This window comes from Monodelphis domestica, chromosome 4 (assembly GCF_027887165.1).
Source record: "Monodelphis domestica isolate mMonDom1 chromosome 4, mMonDom1.pri, whole genome shotgun sequence".
Taxonomy (NCBI): Eukaryota; Metazoa; Chordata; class Mammalia; order Didelphimorphia; family Didelphidae; genus Monodelphis; species Monodelphis domestica.
This window is the reverse complement of record NC_077230.1, coordinates 312251808-312272749: the sequence shown is the minus strand read 5'-3', so window position 1 is coordinate 312272749 and position 20942 is coordinate 312251808. Positions and strand designations below refer to the sequence as shown.

The following is a 20942-nucleotide window of genomic DNA, read 5'->3' as shown; positions in this document are numbered from 1 at the left end:
ATCACATAGGTCTCCTAAATGACCAAGGACTGATTCATTATAAATCTATGTAGACTGTAGTATACCAGTGAAGATTGGTGCAGGGAAGTAATGTGAAAATATTCCTTTAAAAGTAGGATCTGAAAAGAATTAGGGCTATAAGTGGGTGTAAGTAATAACTAATGATATTTCAGGTACTCCATTATATCCTATAAAATATAAAGAGAGGGAGCATTTAGGGGATGAAAGTGGTTGAAATTACATCTTGCAGGAAGTACCCACATCCCTGAGATCACAGATCCATCAAAATATGAACATATTGAATCATAGTTATATAAACTTTTCAGCAAGTATAAAATTTCAGTTGAATAAATGAAAGAATGACTCCTATTCACATACTTTCCTACGTTTATGTTCATTTGTTAGTTAAGGAAGTTTTTATCAAATAGCCATTTCTAAGCCACCAATACATGCCTCTTAGTCTTGTTTCTGCAAATTCTGACCCCATCTACACCCATGATATAGGTCATTAATTAAGGCATGAATCAAAAAAATGATATTTTCTCCTGATTTTCTCATAATAAAGCAATGAAATGCTTCAGGGGACCAGTTATAGAGAAGATATACCACACTGTTTTAAAAAATATATATAAGAAACTTGTGAAAAGAAATATTGCTTTTTCTAGGACAGCATATGTCTTTTTTATGATAATGTCTTAGTTAACAAGCATTTAACACATGCCAGGAAATCTGTGCTAAGGGGAGTTTAGTGGTAGAGTGCATAGAGTGCTGGGCTTGGAGTCAGGAAAAATCATCTTCATCAGTTCAAATCTGGCCTCAACCACCTACCAGCTGTATGACCCTGGGCAAATCATTTAACCCCATTTGCCCCAATTTCCTCAACTGTAAAGTGAGCTGGAATAAATGCCAAATGGCTCCAGTACCTTTGCCAAGAAAACCTCAAAAGGGGTCATGAAAAGTCAGACACAACTGAAACGACTGAACAGCAATGGGTGCTAATGAATAATAAGAAACTTAACTATACAAGAGCAGTGACAAGTGTCTGGGGAAGCAGTACCTGGGTTGACAGTTGAGAAAAAATGGTTGTTTTAATCAGTTGAAGAAAAATCCTGTTCAGATTTTTTATATAAAACTCTATTATAACTTTTAAACTTGTAAAAAAGGGAAAGGAAAAGGAATCAGAAAGATAATTGTGGTAAAAAAAAATTCTCTAACACTAATAAAATCTAATCTATATTTCCCCCCAAAATCTGCCTCACAAAAGGCTGCTTCTTGATTACCAAAGGCAAATCCTCCTCATCCTACACTAATTCCCCAATTATCTATCTTTCTATACTAACACTCAAATATAATTATATAAATAGTTATAGATAAAACTGGATTCCTTTCTTCTGCTGAGATGTAACTCAGCCGGTGAGAAATTCACTGACACAACCACTCAGCAGTTGCTCTCTCCTGCCAAATACTGGTAAAACAGAGAAACTGCAACACCACTTTTCTTCACAATAGGATTTTTCCAAGTAAGAATCAATAGATCTTCTCCAAGTCTCAGAGCAAGCTCTTTGGACCACCTTCCATATTTAGGACTGTCCAAAGAGTGATCATTGGTTAAATTGCCTTTCCCAAGGCTCCCTGGGACAGTTCTCTTCCCATCATCCTTTTAAGATTCTGCTCTGACTTAAATAAATCCAGCTCAATCAAACTCAGCTCTCCATCCATCTATACCTAACCTATCAATAATCTTTTATTGATTACTTAATTAATAAATTTCCATTACAAAAGACTTGGTTATTCTCCAAGTATTCAAGCTAACTTGTCTCTGTGACTTTTTTTTCTGTTTAATACTTACAGTTAGTATTCAATAGTAAGAGGTAAAACGAAAATTCACCAATTTAGTATATTTTGTCTGGAAAAGAACCAATACGTAATATCAATTCTAAGATAGAAGGTAAAGGTCTTAAAAACAAAGGAAGAGCCATTGTATTTACCAAAATGAAGAAATAAATTAAATAGACTCCTTTCCAACTTTTGACTCTACAAGTAAATATTTTATTATATGTAGACAAATATTCAAAAGAAACATTAATAATTCAAGCAAATTCACATAATCTAATAATCTACATCAGAGATTCTTACTTTTTCACATGATAAACTCATTTGACAGTCTGGGAAAATCTGTGGACAATTTCTTGGAAAAAATTATTGAATCTAATAAAATGCATTATATTAAAAAGGAAACAAATTATTTTGAAATAGTTATTTTTTTTAATTCATAGATCCCAAGTTAAGAAGGCTTGATTTAAGTGATTAGTTTGATATAGATAAATCACATAATACTTGATTATATATGTATGGTATCTTATAGATGAAACATAAGCAAAATCAGTAAATTCAGAAATATCTGCTTAATAATGTTGTGATCAATAAGTTATTTGATATGTAACTTTGGGCCTCTCAACCATGGATTCTGAGATGTTATCAGATTTTTATTTGTAAAATGTGACTTTAATGTAGATGTGCCAATAGTTTCTTTACTTTTAACTTGTATTTCAATAATTTTATCTCTCTCTTATGTAGTTATTGTTGGCAGTACTTTCACAATTGCAGCTTACACATTAGTCATAAATTCTGTATCTGTGTGATGAAACCATACCCTTCTCCACAGAGCAGAGATTGTTAATCTGAGGAGGTGTGTCTGTGAACTTTTCTTTTTTAATTTTTTAGGTATTTTGATAATTGCAAAAGGTATACAAGACAAAACAGTTTAAGTTCCTCTGACAAAGAATTTGCCCAACTCTAATTCTTTTGAGTATTTTATAATTCGATTCTTACCAGGACAATAAATGGAGTCTTCATCCATTATTCCTTGTAATCTTTACAGTACAGTTCAATTTTTTAGTCACAATAACCTTCAGCAATTCTTTAGATATGTCATTTAAAATATGTTATACACTGATAATAACTATTATTATTCTCATACCTAACCTTTATATTTTAAGGCTTGCAATGCTCTTTAAATATACTCCATTTTTTCTACACAAAATCCTTGGAGATAGGTACTATCATTATAATGCCCATATTCCAGATGAGAAACCTTTAATGCCTTGCCCAGAACCATATAGCTCATAATATGTGACACAGGATTAGATTTTGGGTCTTGTTGACTCCAGGTCCAACAATCTATCTGCCTCTGGTATTCATTCATCATCTTTTAATTCATTTCCCTCAATTAAAAATAAATTCCACCAAAGTAGGGAAAGTATATTTTATCTTTTACTGTTCATCATAGTTTCTCTTACTTGTATTTATAAGTTAAAGGTCTTTTCCATTAAATCTCATCACATATAGATGAACACAATTTTAAATTGATAGGAAGTAGAATTTTAAAAACTTGGTTTTATTCCCTTAAAAGATAAATTCCCCTAAAATATGTTTCACTATGGTAATTCTAAAGGTACATCCTATTGAGTAAAGCAATAATTTTTCTTCTAGCCAATTTCTCATAAAAAGAGCAGAAAAAAAGAAGCCTTAAATGCCATATGTGTGTAATTGAATTTCTTGAGCCTTTCTTCCTTCACAAAGTATATCAGAAGACTGCAGACCTAAGAACTATTCTTTTGTTTCCACTTTTCAGGTCAAGCTACTCAGTGTGTCAAATGGTTTATTTTCTCAAACTTTCCATCCTATAGTATTTCTGCAATTGCTGATAAGTGAAAGTCAATTTCGGAATGCAATCACCCTTATCAGAATTCTTCACTATATATAATGTATTTCTCAGGTTTAAAAATTTCAAATTTGATGTTGCCTCCTTTTGCTACTTTCATTTTGAAGATGACTACAATATTACTATATATCAGAGGGGTAAATGTTTCAGGTAGCATGTTTTTTAAGGAAGAAATATGACAATCCCTTATCAGTAGGTATTTATTTGATATATGATCTTAGCATTTCAGTTTTGTAAAAAAGGAGTTTAAATCACATTGGCTTCTCATATGTGGTAATATGTTTGTAATGTAAAATATGTCATATATCACATGCTTTTGTCATCATTTATTTTTAAAAATTTTATTTAATTAGATGATTTATAATATTTTCCATGGTTACAAGACTCATGTTCTTTTCCTCCCCCTAACCCCTTCCCTATCTGACACACATTTCCACTGGGTTTAACATGTCTCATTGATCAAGACCCATTTCTTTATTATTAATATTTCTACTAGGGTGATCATTTAGAGTCTACTTTCCTATTCATAGCACATCAACCAATGTGATCAAGCAGTTGTTTTTCTTCTGTGTTTCTTTTCCCACAGTTCTTCCTCTGGATGTGGATAGCATTCTTTCTTATGTGTCCCTGAGAATTGTCCTGGATCATTGCATTGCTCCTAGTAGAGAAGTCCATTACATTTGATTTTACCACAGTCTATCAGTCTCTGTGTACAATGTTCTCCTGGTTCTGCTCCTTTCACTCTGTATCAATTCCTGGAGGTTGTTCCAGTTCACATGGAATTTCTCCAGTTTATTATTCCTTTGAGCACAATAGTATTCCATCACCAACATATACCACGATTTGTTCAGTAATTCCCCAATTGAAGGGCATCCCCTCATTTTCCAGTTTTTTGCCACCACAAAGAGTGAGGCTATGAATATTCTTGTACAAGTCTTTTCCTTTATTATCTCTTTGGGGTACAAACCCCGCAGTGCTATGGCTGGATCAAAGGGCAGGAAGTCTTTTAGAGCCCTTTGGGCATAGTTCCAAATTGACTTCCAGAATGGTTGGATTAATTCACAACTCCACCAGCAATGCATTAATGTCCCAATTTTGCCACATCTCCTCCAACATTTATTACTTTCCTTTGTCATGTTAGTCAATCTGCTATGTGTGAGGTGATATCTCAGAGTTTTTTTTGATTTGCATTTCTCTGATTATAAGAGATTTAGAACACTTTTCATGTCTTTATGGATAGTTTTGATTGCTTTATCTGAAAATTGCCTATTTGTGTCCCTTGCCCACTTATTAATTGGGGAATGGCTTGATTTTTTTGTACAATTGATTTAGTTCCTTATAAATTTGAGTGATGAGACCTTTGTCAGAGGTTTTTGCTGTCAAGATTTTCCCCCAATTTGTTGTTTCCCTTCTAATTTTGATTGCATTGGTTTTGTTTGTACAAAAGATTTTAATTTAATGTAATCAAAATTATTTATTTTGCATTTTGTAATTTTTTCTAACTCTTGCTTGTTCTTAAAATCTTTCCTTTCCCAAAGATTTGACAAGTATATTATTCTGTATTCACCTAGTTTACTTATTGTTTCCTTCTTTATGTTCAGGTCATTCACCCATTCTGAGTTTATCTTGGTGTAGGGTGTGAGATATTGATCTAAACCTAATCTCTCCCATACTGTTTTCCAGTTTTCCTAGCAGTTTTTGTCAAATAGTGGATCTTTTTTGTCAAAAAGCTAGGATCTTTGGCTTTATCATAGACTGTCTTGCTGAGGTCACTTACCCATTCCACTGATCCTTGTTAGATGTAAATTAGTTTTGAGCTTTAAATAGTTGTAGATAAGAGAGTGGGAGCCATAAACTGTGATAATTAAAATGTTTGGGAGTAAGGAAAATATATAACAATTATGACCGCTGAAATATGTTTTCTACTGTGTCTTGGTTTTATATAAATATAAGATGGTCGCCAGGGAATATATTCCCAATTTATGAATATGCCCAAGCCAACTGGGTTTTATAGAGAAATTCAATTTATAATACACTGAGTAATCAATAGAAAAAGAGAGAAAGGAAGAAAGGAATAAGAATGAAGGGCCTCAAGCCAATAAGGCCTAGACCTCAGTCCTAAGAGATAAATCAGTCAGTTGGTTTTATCACTCACCCAAGATCTCTCTAGGTAAGGCTTCTCAAGCCAAACTCAGGCTCCACCTTCAAGAGAGCCTCCTTTCAAGAAATGTTTCCAGAGAATTCTCCTCCTGACTCCTCCTGAGTTCTCCTTCCACAGCCTCCTTCAAGACCTCTCCAGGAACTCTCCCTCCAGGTACTCTCTCCTCTCAGCCCTCCTTCAGAGCATCAATCTCCTCAGAGCCTCAACTCCTTCAGAGCATCAACTCCCCTCTCAGTACTCAGACCCCGCTATCTTTAAGCCAAAATTCTAAGTTCCCTCCCCTCAGTTCTCCCATCTACCAATCACTGTCGATCTCTCCCCTCTGCCAATGGTGGCTCTAGCTTAACCCAGGACCGCCCAGAGGTCTGTTCCCTTTGCACATGTCTGTTGAAGGTCATATTCTCAAATAATTAAATCTTGATCTTTGCTGCAGCCCTTCCTAAATCCTATTACTCTGAGTAGGGTGGAGATTGTAGTTTCCAAGACCTGGTTCTGTCATTCCAAGTATCTCTATTGTATCAATTCTAAAATCAATCATGACTCAAAGAACTTCCTGTTCTATGCTTAAGCATAGGTCAAAGCCCTTTCCATTGTTTAGCAAAAGGTTTCTGTCCTAAAGTAGTCTTAAGTAGGGAGGAGAAGGATCCTCCCATGCCAAGGAGTTTCATATTCCAATAGAGTTCTTACTATCAGTAGGAAATTTTTTTCAAGTAGGAAATTTCCCAATGGGGAAATTTCCAACATTCATAAGTCTAAGAAATTTTAAGGTTTACATCCTCCCTTCTGTCTCTTAGCCAGTACCATTATGGTTTTGATGATCAATCTAAATTCTTACTAGATGTTTTTGTTCAATGTATGAGAATAAAAAAAGAAAATTAATGTAGGGTTATATGAAGTTTCTCTTAACATTTTCTTTAATTTCCAGCCTTTCCCTTTCCTACTTCCATTATTCCCTCAATTAATGTTTTCAACTGTACTCAAAAGAAATAAGCATTGAAAATTGAAGTGACATGACTGACAACTTTGCATTGTCTCCAACATCAACTGAGATGATACCAAGTCCTTTGGATAATTTTGTCATTCATCCAAAAGCCTACCTGAAAAATAATATAGTGATGTGAAATTACCAAAATCAGACAAGAAGTGGCTTCTTTTTGGAGTCTTCACTAGAGGTATTCAAGTGAATGTTGGATGGCATTTAGTTAATGTCATCCTCAAGTAAAGGAGTTATAGGTGAGATTATTAGAGTTGTGTAGACTAAGTGGTCTCTAAGGTACATCTTCAACTGTGAGATCTTTGATTCCTTTCTCTGACCTCATGAGGTTGCTTTTTCTCCTTTACTTCTTGTCACGTGTATTTCATTGATGGTCATGTCCCCATTAAATCTCCCATTAAAGCTCAGTAGAGGACCCATCTAAGTACTTGTCCATTTCTTTATTATGCAATGCTTCTTGTACCAATATCACCTAACAACTTCCAATGTCCATATAAAGTAATTATTTTAAAAATTTGAGTATCTAATATTACCCATGTTTTTGGATCTACATATATATATATATATGTATATATATATATATATGTATGTATGTATGTATATATACATATACTGTTCTCAAGCAGCAGAAATTCTGTCTCAGGATATAACACGGTCATAGATAAGCAAATGCAGCATATATATACAAAGTAAATACACAGAAATTTGTTCAATATGGACCAATAATGAAATGAATAAAAAAAGGACCCTTAAAGAAAGTGATGCTTAAAATGAATGATCATAGAAAGGAACAAGTAGTTTAAAGTCATGGAAAGAGAAGGAGGAAGGAGAAATACTATCTAGCTTCCTTCTCAACTTTAAGTGTAGGAAGCAATTAAAGTCATTCCTTTCCTTTATAATTCAATTCTGATGTCACTTCCTCCCTTAAGACTTCAAAGCCAACTCCTATCACTCAGTTTAATGATTTCTTTCTTTTCTTCATTTTTCAAACATCTTCAAATGGCCCTTGTGTGTATGTGTGTGTGTGTGTATGTGTGTGTGTTCATAAACACTTAAATCTTCTTTCTTCCTCCAGTCAGAATTTATGTTCATTTAGAACAAGGGACATATTTTACTATTTAAGGTTTGCATTTTCAGTGCCTAAAAGAATGACTTTTGTACAGTAAGCACTTAAAAAATTTGTGTTCATTTGAATTCACTGAGAAGCAAAGTGCAGTTTAACAGGATCAAATGTAAAAAGGGGATGGGAGTGACCATCATTTTCACTTTATCATATGAATCTCCCTATGCTAACCATCTTCAACTATTAATCCTGAATGGAGGATTTTTTTTTTTAGTTAGAGAACCCTGAATTCAATGATCAAAAGGAACAATATTCAGGATTCATAGGAATTATAGAAAGAGATAATATGAAAGTGCCTGAAAGAAGTAATTATCTTCAATATAACAGAACATTATTTTAACATCATTTAATATTATTATTGAAGATTTTCTTTGTGAAAATCCCCCTCTTAGGATCACAGTAGCATGTTTAAGTATTGAAAGTTCAAAGCTGCAAAACATTATAATGAAGTGGAAACATTACCACCACACTTCAAAGCATTGACCCCTAATATACACAAGTAACATTTCTAATGCTATTGTTGCAAGAGAAATAAAAAATCCTTATTATTCTCTAACACTGTCATTTAATTTAATAATCTGCCCAGAATAATTCTGTGAATGCATTTCCTGTCATTATGATTATATCATATCTTTAATACACAATATTCAAATAGTTGAACATCCAAGCATACAGTCTTCTAGGATAACAGAGTGTTAATTTTTAATTTAACTTATCATTTCTGTGAATCTTGGAGAGTCACATAAGCACTCTGTGTCTCACTTTCTGCATTTATAAGCTGTGAACAGTAATATTTAAATTATCAGTTTTATGAGAATGTTCAGGGAACCGCTGTAAAATTGTGAGTTGTTATTAAAATAAACCACCGAAATACTAAACTGATTTTGACTTAACAGAATAAAATTGAGATTGGAAAATAATTGAATAAAATGCTCCTATACTGACTCATAGGAATGGGACTGTGAGTCAAAAGATTCTTTCCCAGCCATGTGCAGTAGGAAGCTTCAGTAGACTTTTAACAAAATCTCTTATCTGTGGATGGGCTCATGGTGAAGGAAGATGGAACAAGACACCCAAATCATAAGAGGATGCATCTAGCTTAAAAAAGCAAATGGCAGAACCAATTTATTATTCATGTGGCAAAATGAGAAGGAAGAGTTTTAGAAGGCAGACAGGAACTGAATTTTCAAGAGATTCAACAAGCTAGGTGGGAAGGGGAGATATAAAATGGATTAGAGGCTAATGAAAATATAACTCTTAAAAGATTCAAAACTTACTACTATGACATGAAGTTACACCAGAAGAGTAGTGATAGGAATTCTATTTTTATTTCTTTTTCATAGGATTTAACTGCTCCTCATGTGATCACATTTTGGGAGGAGGAAATGTCTCCCTATAATCATCACAATCCTGTGCGGTTTCCAACAATTATGTCACGATATCATTTGGGGGAGACCTTGATGGTTTATCACCTTAGCATTTTAAAAGTAATGTATTGAATGAAAATATACATACATTATGCTTAATAGTTCTGTACTTTGATGGATTCATTATGGTCTTGAAGCTAAGAAGATCGATACATTAAGGGATGAAAGGAAAAATTGTTATAATTTACTCTCTATGGATTTGGTCCTTTGGTACTCAATCCCTTCCTTTGGGAAATTGGATAATTTCAATCTGCTTTGATAAATTGAATAGACTGCTTCTCACTAAGACACCAGAAGCATCAATTTAGCATTTCTCTCTCATGAATTTTCTTGAGAAGAAAAAATATTATGACACTAAAACTGGGTTCTAAAGAATTATTAATATCAAAGTTAAATAGCATTAGGAAATGTAGCCAACATTAAAGCAAATTGTGTCATCCAAATGGATTTTTACAGGCTTTGGGAAATTATTTTTTCTAAAATTATAATAATCTATAATTTTGAAAATGCTTTAATCTCCTGAGGATAGAAATTTGTCTTCTCTAAACTTTGTGTCACCTTTACACACAGAAGTTGTGTGTATTAGATTGACTTCATGTCCAAATCAATCATGCAAAATTTTCATTGATAATTATATGGCCTGGCCATCTAAGGACTTACATTCAAGATATAGCTTCTGATTCTTGAGAAAATCTGCAATCAATTATACACACCCTTGTCTTATAAGTAGTTTCCTTATATATATATATATATATATATATATATCTGTCTTCTGTTTAATTATGCTACATGAGTAATTGTCATATTATATTTCAAATAATTTTTCAGACATCAACCACTTTGCATGCTTTTTGAATTTTGAATTTTAAATATACATTTCTAAGTAGTTGAAAGTTAATTAGAGTTGACAGTTGTAATTCTAATTTGCAACTCCAGATAGGGAAAAATTGATGCATTTAAATATTTGTTTATAAACAAACTGTATTTAGTTCTTGTATGAAAAATAATTGTCAAATGAGGTAAATAGGTGCCCTGCAGTTTATAAGACCCCTCTTACTAATACTATTGTTTGTGTTGTATTTTTTATGTGTAATTTCAGAGTCAGATAAATAACATGGCATAAGACATGGCTCAGTTCTACTACAAAAGGAATGTCAATGCTCCCTACAGAGATCGCATTCCTCTTCGGATTGTAAGAGCAGAATCTGAACTCTCGCCCTCAGAAAAAGCCTACTTGAATGCTGTGGAGAAGGGGGATTATGCAAGTGTCAAGAAATCTCTGGAGGAGGCAGAAATTTATTTTAAAATAAACATTAATTGTATTGATCCCCTTGGAAGAACTGCTCTTCTCATTGCAATTGAAAATGAGAACCTGGAGCTTATTGAATTGCTCCTAAGTTTTAATGTGTATGTTGGAGATGCTCTATTACATGCCATCAGAAAGGAAGTTGTGGGGGCTGTGGAGCTGCTATTAAACCACAAGAAACCCAGTGGAGAGAAACAGGTATGTGCAGAATAACTATTATCAATCATAAATCTTCCATGTGAGATTCTGTGGATTTTAAAATATCTAATGATTTTCTGACCTATAATGAACAAAATATAAGCTTTTAGATAGTAAAATACTTTAATATATAGTCTGATGGGTCTGCGATATCATCTGAGATTGTACCAATGCATGGCTGCATCTTTCCATTTTTTCATATCACAATGTATCTGGGCCTTTTCATCCTTCACCCATCATATTCATGTTTTCTCCTAAATCTAATACAGTGAAGTCTATTCAATGTTTTGGGAGCATTCCTCTGACAATCTCTTGATGCTGTATAGATACAATTGGAGAAGGTATGTGATCTATAAGTTTCCTTTGCTTTTGCTTCATGGCTTACCCACCTTGTTTACTAGTCATACATCTCTGAGATGACAACCTTCATACTATTTCCTCTGCACAATGCTCCATTGATAATATATATCAATTTATTTGTCACTACTACCAATCTTTCTGTTATCCCTTGGATGACTAAAACTTTCATTCTTCCAAGATCATAGTATTTCATGACTTATAGCCTTGGATCATCATCATAAGAATATGGACATTCAACATAAAAATGTTGCATCCATTAGAATAAATGTCCTTCAGGATTCAAAGACTTTTACATTTTTCAACTTTTGATCTCCAGTGCTTGTAAGATAGTAAACAATGTTAAATCAAACATAAGTCTTTGTTTTAGAAGAAAGTTTGCAATCATTAAAAATACCCATTGACACTTCCAGGTTCTCCTCCCATCCCAAACACTTAGTAACTGCCTCTCTTACTAAATACAAAGAGGAGAGCAGTTCTTTCTGGGAAATTAAAAATATTTTTTGTTGTTTATATCTACCACCAAATGAAAATCCTAGTATCTACTGTCTATAGACAGACCTTCAAGTCTTTCCCCTTTATTCCTCAATGAGCTCAGTATCTTCTGCCAAAGTATTTTCCAGTTTTTCCAGCAGTTTTTGTCTAATAGTGAGTTCTTCCAAAAGCTGGCATCTTTGAGTTTATCAAACATTAGATTGCTATGGTTGTTTATAGCTGTATATTATGTATATACTTGATCTATTCCATTGGTCTGCCACTATATTTATTAGGCAGTACTAGGCTATTTGGATGATTACTACTTTATAGAACTGTCTGAAATCTGATACAGGTAGATCACCTTCCTTCTCATTTTTTTTCATTAATTCCCTTGATAGTTTTGATCTTTTGTTCTTCCAGATGAATTGTGTTAAAATTGTTATAGCTCTATGAAATATTTTTATTTGGGTTTTATGACCCCGAATAAGTAAATTAATTTAGAGTACTCATATTATTACATTAGTCTGGATTATCCACAAGCAATTATAATTAACATTTTCCAGTTGTTTAGATCTGACTTTTATTTGTGTAAAAATGTTTTATAATTATAACCCTAACCCTAAATTCCTATGTTTATCCTAGCAAGTATTTTTAGATATTTTATTTTGTAAATATATACATATTTTAGGTATTTTATATTGTCAAGGTATTTTATTGCCCAGATACTTTATATTGTTGAGTTATTTTAAATGGAATTTACCTATCTTGCAGTGAGATTTTGTTGCTAATACATAGAAAAGCTAATGATTTATGTGTTTATTGTATATTCTGCAACTTTACTAAGGTATCTATTATTTCAATTAGTTTTTTAATTGATCCTCTAGGATTCTCTGAACATATCTTATCATCTGCAAAAAGTGATAGTTTAGTTTCCTCATTGCCTAATTTAATTTCTTTTGTTTTATAACTAACATATTTAGTACAATATTGAATAATGGTGGTGACAATGGGCAGCCTTGTTTTACCTCTTGTCTTATTGAGATGGTTTCAAGTTCATCCCTGTTAGAGAAAATAGATACTACTTATCATTTTAAGGAAAACTCTATTCATCCCTATGCTCTCTAGTGTTTTTAAAGGAATATGTGTTGTATTTTATCAAAAGCTTTTTCTGTATCTGTTAAGATAGTCATGTGGTTTCTTTGGTTTTGTTATTAATATAATCAATTATGATGATAGTTTTTCTTATATTGAACCATCCCTGCATTCCTGGCAGAAATCCTATCTGATCATAGTGGATGATTCTTTTGATATTACTGTAGTCTTCTTGCTAATATTTTATTTAAAATGTTTGTAAATATATTAATTAAGGAATTTGTTCTATAATTTTCTTTTTCTGTTTTTACTCCTTTTGGCTTAAGTATTGGCACCATTTGGTATGAATATTTGGCCTGGTTTTCCAAATACTTTATGTAGTTTTAGGATTATTTGTTCTTTAAACATTTGGTAGTATTCATTAGTGAATCCCTTTGATCTCAGGATTTTTCCTTAAGGGAATTCATTGGTGGGTGGTTAAATTTCCTTTTCTGAGGTGGGGTAACTTCAATACTCTGTTTTTTCTTCTTATTAATCTAATTTTTTGTAAATATTCATTAATTTCACTTAGAATATCAGATTTATTGACATGAAATTGGACAAAATTTCCATAATTCCCTTTTCTGATGGTGAATTCACCCTTTTCCATTTTTGATACTAGTAATTTACTTATCTTCTTTCATTTTTTAAAATCAAATTACCCAATGATCTATCTATTTGGTTAACTTTTTTTTTTATCAAACCAAGTAAGGCTTGTTTATTTGTAATTTGTTCTTTTTCTAGTTTTTTAGTTGCATTTCCAGATCATTTACCTGCCTTTGCCCTATTTTCTTGATGTAAGCCTTTAGAGATAAAAATTTTCTAAGAACTGCTTTAACTGCATTGCATAACTTTTGATATGTCTTTTCACTGTTGGCATTCTCTTTAATAATATCATTAATTGTTCATATGATTTGTTCTTTAGCACATCCATTCTTTAGAATTATATAATTTGGGGTTTTTTAAATTTAAAATTTTGACTTTCCACAACCCTTCATTCATTAATGCATTTATTATTTCTGCTTTTCTACATTTGGTTGTGGGATTTTTATGCCCTACTCATGGTCAATTTTTTGTGTAGATAGCATGTACCCCTGAGAAGACAGTATATTTCCTTTTTATTCACATTCAATTTTCTCCATAGATCTATTAAATCTAACTTGTAAAATTCCATTTGCTTCCTTAACTTCTTTTTTTGGTTAGATTTATCTAGTTTTTAGGGGAAAAAGTTGATTTCCCCTACTAGTATAATTTTACCATGTATTTCCTTCTTTGTCTCATTTAATTTGTCCTTTAAAAATTTAAATTCAATAACATTGGGTGCATATATAGATATTTAATATTGATATTACTTTATTATCTTCAGTACCTTTTATCAGAATATAATTTCCTTCCTTATCTCTTTATATCAGATCTATTTTTGTATTAGCTTTTTCTGAGATCATGATTGTTGCCCCTGCCTTTTATTTAACTTCAGTTAAAGCATAATCAAATTTGCTCTATCCCCTTACCTTTGTTTTGTGTCTGTCTCCATGCTTCAAATGTGTTCTTGAAATAATATATTGTAGGATTTTGGTTTTTAATCTACTCTACTATCTGGTTCCACTTTATGGCCAAGTTTATTCCATTCACATTCACAATTTTAATTATTGTATATTTGTCTTTATCCTATTTTCTCCTTCTGATCCTGCTCTTTCTCTCTCCTTGCACTCTGTTTCTCATTGAAAGTATTTTGCCCCTAACCACAATTTCTCCTAAATCACCCTCCCTCACACTTTTACTTAATCAGTTTCCCTTTAGAGTAAGATAGATTTCTAGACTCAACTGACTCTGAATGTTATTCCCTCTCTGAATCAATCTGATGAGAATAAGGTGTTAGCATCTTTATCCTCATCTTTCCCTCCAATTTAATTTCTTTGTCATACCTTTTTTCAGGTAAGATAGTTTACCTCATTCTATCCCTCGGTTCCCTCTTCTCTCAGTGTAATCTTCTTTTTCACCCCTTGATGTTTTTTTAAATATATGCTATCTTAGTTCATTTCTGCACTCTCTATCTGTGTATACTCCTTCTAACTGCCCTAATAATAATAAATTTCTTAAAGACTGACAAATGTCATCTTCCCATATAGGAAAGTAAACAATTTGTCCTTATTGAATCGCTTAAGTTTTCTCTCCCCTGTTTCCCTTTTTATGCTCCTCTTGAATTGAACATCATCCTTTCTGTTCAGGTCTGGTCTTTTCATTTGTACTGCTTGGAAATTTTCTCTATTTCACAAAATGACCATTTTTTCCTAAAAAGAAAATATTCAGTTTTATTGGTTCTTTGATTCTTGAGTATAAACATATCGTCTTTGCCTTTTGGAATATCATATCACAAGTTTCCTAATTCTTTAATGTATAAGCTGTTAAATCCTGAGTAATTCTGACTGTGTCTCCATGATATTGGAATAGTGTCTTTTTGACTTCTGGCAGTATTTTTTCTTTGCCTGGGAGTTCTAGAATTTGCTTATAATATTACTAAAAGTTTTCATTTGGATTTTTCATTCAGGAGGTGAAAGATTGTCTCTTTCAAATTCCCATTGTTTAAAAATACTAAGGCAGTTTTCTTTAATAATTTATTTTAATATTATTTCTAGGCATTTTATCATGGCTTTCTGGTAGTCCAATAATTAAAATTTTTTTCTCATGTATTTATTTTCTAAATCAATTGTTTTTCTAATGATATCTTTCATATTTTCTTATTTTCCATCCTTTTGATTTTATTTTTTCTTGATATTTCATGAAATATTCAGTTTCCCAATTCTAATTTTTAGTAAAATAGTTTTTTCAACAACCTTTTGAAACTCTTTTTCCATTTGGCCATTTTTACTATTTAATTAATTCTTTTCTTCATTGGATTTGTGTACCACTTGTTCTCTTTGGTCTATTCTGCTTTTTTAAGTGTTTTTTTTTCCTTTATCACTTTTATTTCATTTCTCCTCTGCCTATCTTATTCGATTTTTGGAATCCTTTTTGAGTTCTGAGACCAATTCCTATTTTTCTTTAAAGTTTTACATCTAGATGTTTTGATTCTTTTGAGTTTGTGCCTTGCTCTACTTTTTTCTCTATAGCCATTTTCTATGGTTAGGTTGTTTGTTTGTTTTTTAATGTTTGCTCATTTTTCCAGCTATTTTTTTTAATCTTAAAAGAGGTTTCTTTTTCTAGGGTGGATGGGATACTCTTTTAAACTTCAGTTGTTTTCTGTCATTGTTGTTTTCCTCAGATATAGTTCTAGGTTACTGCAAATCTCTATTTTTCTAAGGTGGTATGATGGCCAGTGGACTAAGAGCTCTAGGAAGTTACCTCCCACCACTGATTCACTTTCCTTTAGAGCCTTGAATTAGTTTGCAAAGCCAGAAGCACTGTTGTAGTTTATTGCCTTTCTATAAGCACCTCCATGTACTCAGGCCCCACTGACAAGCAGGGTCTTGAGATCTTGCTGCTGACCTTCACTAGTGTGCAGAACATTGAGCAATGAGAGAGTGAGGGTCTTGCTGAAGGCTGTGTTCCTCTCTCACCCCAGGAAAATAGACCTTCCTTCCTTCTCTTCCACATTAACTTATGTGCAAAATTTGTCTTACTCCATGCTTTTGTTGTTTCTGCTACTGCAGTATTCATTTTGAAGTTTTATTTTAAGGTTGATTGGAGGGGATTCTCAGAGAGATGAGCTTTTCATTCCTCTACTCTACTACCTTGGCTCCACCTTAAAATTTTAAAAGCTTCTGACTCATAGGTTAAGAACATTTCATCTAGATGATACTTATTTTATTTTATTTTATTCTTATGATTATCTCATAGATAATAAGGATTTCTAATTCTTCTTTGAATATATGAGAAATAGGTCATTTTGCCATAGAATCCTCTTCCCATTTCAAGATAAGTAATGAGTCACTTAACTCTCTATCTCAGGTGTACACTTATATAGAATTCAACACTTTCAATATCCTTTCTATAAGCAGGACAGGAAAAGAAATTGTGTTTCCTAGTAGTAGTGATGTGTTAAACATTTGCTTGTTCTCTGGTTAACAGGATGTCATTGCCTGTCACTTGATGACTGGATGTTTCAGGACAAAGACAATATTCCAGAGCAGAAAGTAACACTACTCTCAATATTAATATTTGTCACTAAAATAGCACCTAGCCTCTATTTATCAAAGGATATTCTCCTATAGGTTTCCCTAATTTTCACAAATGGTCTACTTCCTTCATTCAGGCCAATATCATATATGTTTGCTGTTGGTAATTGGAATCTGGGAAAGTTATTTGCTATTATGAGAGCTTTCTTTGGAAAAAGTTCAGCTACTTAACTAAATTCTGTTCTCAGAATAAGTGCTGGCACCTTGGAGGCACTTCATCTGAACCCCTATTATTAATCAAAGACACTAAAGGTTTGGATCTGTCAGAAAACTGAAAGATTCCAGACCATGTGTGTATCTGGTAAATTTCTTTCATGTCTTGCCTGTTGGCCAAGCATTCCTCTTCTATTTGTACATTCCCAGTTTCCACTTAAATGAAGGGAGAAGGGAGAAAAAGCATCATGCCTTTTTAGTTGACCTTTATAATCCTGAAACAATGATTCACACGCTTCATTGTCCCTAGTATAGGGAGATGGAAATGATAATGTGACAATATGAAATGCTTTTGGTATAATACACAGCACACTTTCTAAAGATTAGAGATACTCTTAAGCCTCATAGAACTGAATGGCTCATCTGTTCATACTAGTCTAATTGAGGTTCCCAACTTTTTTGGTGTATTATTAGAGACTCCTTTGGAAGTTTGGTGAAGCCTAGAAATAGACTTCTTTTTAAAACAAATCTTTGAATGAAATGAACAAAATAAAAGACAGATTTCAATGGAAACTAATTTGATCAGAATACACTTATTAAAATATTTTAAACTATCACTCTATTAAATCCTTTCAACATCATGGACCTCACATATCATTAATAAACCCTTCCATAAATGATAACCCTTGGTAATAAGTCGAGCATGCAGTTTGGTAATTATTTTTTGGACATCTATTTAGGAGGTAAGATGTTTTTGGATGCCAAGCTCTATCATCCCAGTGTTTTCAATAGTAAATTCATTGATTCCAAAAGAACATCAACTCCTCCAAAATAATCTCAGATATGCAGTCATTCTTAGGATCCTTTGATAGCCATTTCAGGCTATTCTACTTCATCATATTATAACTAAAATAGCATTCAAGTTCACCCTGTTAAGCCCTCAAAAGCTTTCAGCAATTCCTTTTGTTATTAAATTTCATGGGACTTGCTGATGCCATGAAAAACTGAAAGCAATAACGGAATCAGTAAATAAAAATTGCTATGAGGTCTCCAAAAAAAGTAGAAAGGCAATATCTCACAATAATGTTTCCTTACTACAAAGAACTCATACACTTCTAGGAAGAGACCTAAATGGGAAAATTACTCTTTTAAAATTTATCATAAGTTAAGTTCTGCAATCTTGCTCTTCCTTAATAGTTTTTCTTTTCTTTAAGAGAGAAAAATGTGCTATTCTAAAATGTTATCGATTTTTGCAAATAATGTCTCAAGATTTCTTTGTTGTATTAATGTTGCTGCTCCTCTCTCAGGGTTATTTTAATTAATTTTGAGCTCAGGACATTTTACAATACTTTCTGCATTTACTTTCCTATGATAATATGAGGTTACTGATTAATTAGTAAGTTAAAACTCATTTAAGACTGACCTGCAACCTATGTTCACACCTTGTTAAACTTTCTCTTTAAATGCAAAGTTATTTTGCATTTGCATTTGCAAAATAACAAGAAGTTATTTTGATTTTTCTGGTAATTGAATAATATTATTTAAATTATACATCAATTTTCAGGAAGTACTGATTTTATCACAGGCTATTTTATTGATTACTTAAGAATTTCTTATTCTTTCATTGCTAGTGAATAAATTTAATATTTCCCGTTTCTCATATAGTAGTTGCTCAAGTTTTTTTTTTGAGTGCTCTTCCAGTATCTTTCATATAGTAGGAGCACAAAAAGTTTTATTAAATGAAAGATTTTTATTGGATTTTATGGCACTGTGCAATAATCTAGATTATAATAAGTTTTACATTCTTAACTGGAACTGCTTCTATCAGGTAGGAAGTCACTCTATGAACCTGTTTTTTTTTTTAACTGGTGTAGTAGATATTGGTAGTAGGGGAATTAAGGTAATGGGGAATTGTTAGAGCAGTAACACAAGGAAGCAAGTCAGGGAATGACTGGATCTTGAGCCCCTCCCCATGCATTACTTCCACAAGTACCCTTCCAACTGTTTAGAAATGTTCTTCTCAGAGATGCTAAGCTTGAAGATTTCCCCCAATAGCCAAATCCCACAATCAAATCTTTTAACTAAGAGGACTATTATTCTTATGGGTAGAGGAGGTAAGGAAAGGGTAGAAGTGAGAGGAAAATTGGTCTCCCTAAATTTTCCAAGTTATCCCATTGATTGAAGATGTCAAAATATGTTCAAGTCCAGGAAACAAAGTTATCTTTCCCTAAGGGGAGATGTGACAGCAATGCTGACAGGTTTCTTATGGACTAAAACCCTGAAAGTCTTTTCAGCATATAGTCTTATGGATAAGGCAAATGCTAGAGAGAGAGTTTGTCTTCCACCTTCTGATTCAACAGCCAGAGAAGGAATCCTCTCAGCCAGCTCCAAGCTGCTTAACTGCCTTTTCCCAAGGTTCCATGGAACTTTCTCCACATTTCAGTTGATTAGAGTTTCCCAAAGTTCTGAGCAACTTTTTGCAAATGCATTTCTCACTTCTCAAAAATCTTCATTTATACTGGCAAACTTGAGGGTGACTTCTAAGACTTTTGGGCATCAATTTATGTCTGCCTGACTATCAATTATTTCTATGTGACTGATCTGATTCATGTCTTTTTTGATCATATTCAATTTTCTCTTTACTGATTCCAAAGGTCCTTATGATAAGTTGGAGTTGTTTCATAAAGTATTCATGTAGGGTCTGTGCAAAGTGTTTACAATACTGTGCTCTGTATTGGATTCTTTGTAATTAAATTGATTGTCTGGTGTCTTAAATAACCTACCTTGGGGGCACGTAGCAGTGGTTTATAGGTAGGAGAGTCCATCTATTTAAATGACATTAAAATTAATGAACATAAAATATGTAAGACAATCTGTACACTAAAAGAATTAAGCAAAAATAGATGTTGCTAATTTGTATCTTTTCTCTTCATATCTATTCTACAATCAAATCTGAACTTTTGAAATATCTCTCAAATTTTCGTGTCTCTTTATTCCCACTGTGACTTCAATATAAGATTCTATCAGGTAAGGTAATCTACCAATAGCTACAAGACTAACGTTCTCATAACAGAGTTCATATTGTCACTTAGTTTTCAGGAGCCCATTCATTTCTTCCTTCTTAGGAAAGTCACCAAGCTTCTCTAGGCATCAGGATTCCCATAAATAAAAATGAGAGTATGGGCTAAATAATCTCTAAGACAACTATCAGCCATAAATCTATGATCCAATTATCTTTTATCTCTCTTTTCTCTCTCACCTACAAGCTAAATTTCCATGCCATCACTACCCTCTTCATCTCCCCATCTAGCATTTCCTAACTCTTTTAACAACTAATTATCTCTCCTTTCTTGGGCTACTTATATTAAAGACTTTTCATGACACACCAATTAGGGCTTCCTTGTATGTAGCCATTTATTGTTCTCTGAATTTTTATCTTTTGTTTTCATGGTGTAATCATATTTATATTTGTTGAGAATAGAGATAAAAGTATCCCTGTAAACAATTTTTTGATAAATTCATCCTACCCATCCCTCAAAGATATATTCCACCTCCCCCAGGAAAGTGACACTGACCCTACTCCCCTAGCTAGACCTGAGTGACTGACTTTTCCCTCCTTTAGGACACATTATTTTAATTATACCAATGGTAACACATAACATTTTGCCTTATATTACATCTATTCATGTACCATATCTTATTGTACTCATTGAATT

General features: G+C 32.7%; 1 protein-coding gene across 1 annotated transcript in view; it reads left to right on the top strand.

Moving 5' to 3' along the window:
* The window catches only part of TRPC4 (transient receptor potential cation channel subfamily C member 4), a 278282-nt gene that overhangs the window by 68440 nt on the left and 188900 nt on the right, over nt 1-20942 (top strand). Inside the window, exon 3 of the mRNA XM_001368047.5 lies at nt 10529-10933. Coding sequence (XP_001368084.1) covers nt 10556-10933 — 378 coding nt within the window. The 5' untranslated portion in view covers nt 10529-10555. The remainder of the gene's footprint in view (nt 1-10528; nt 10934-20942) is intronic.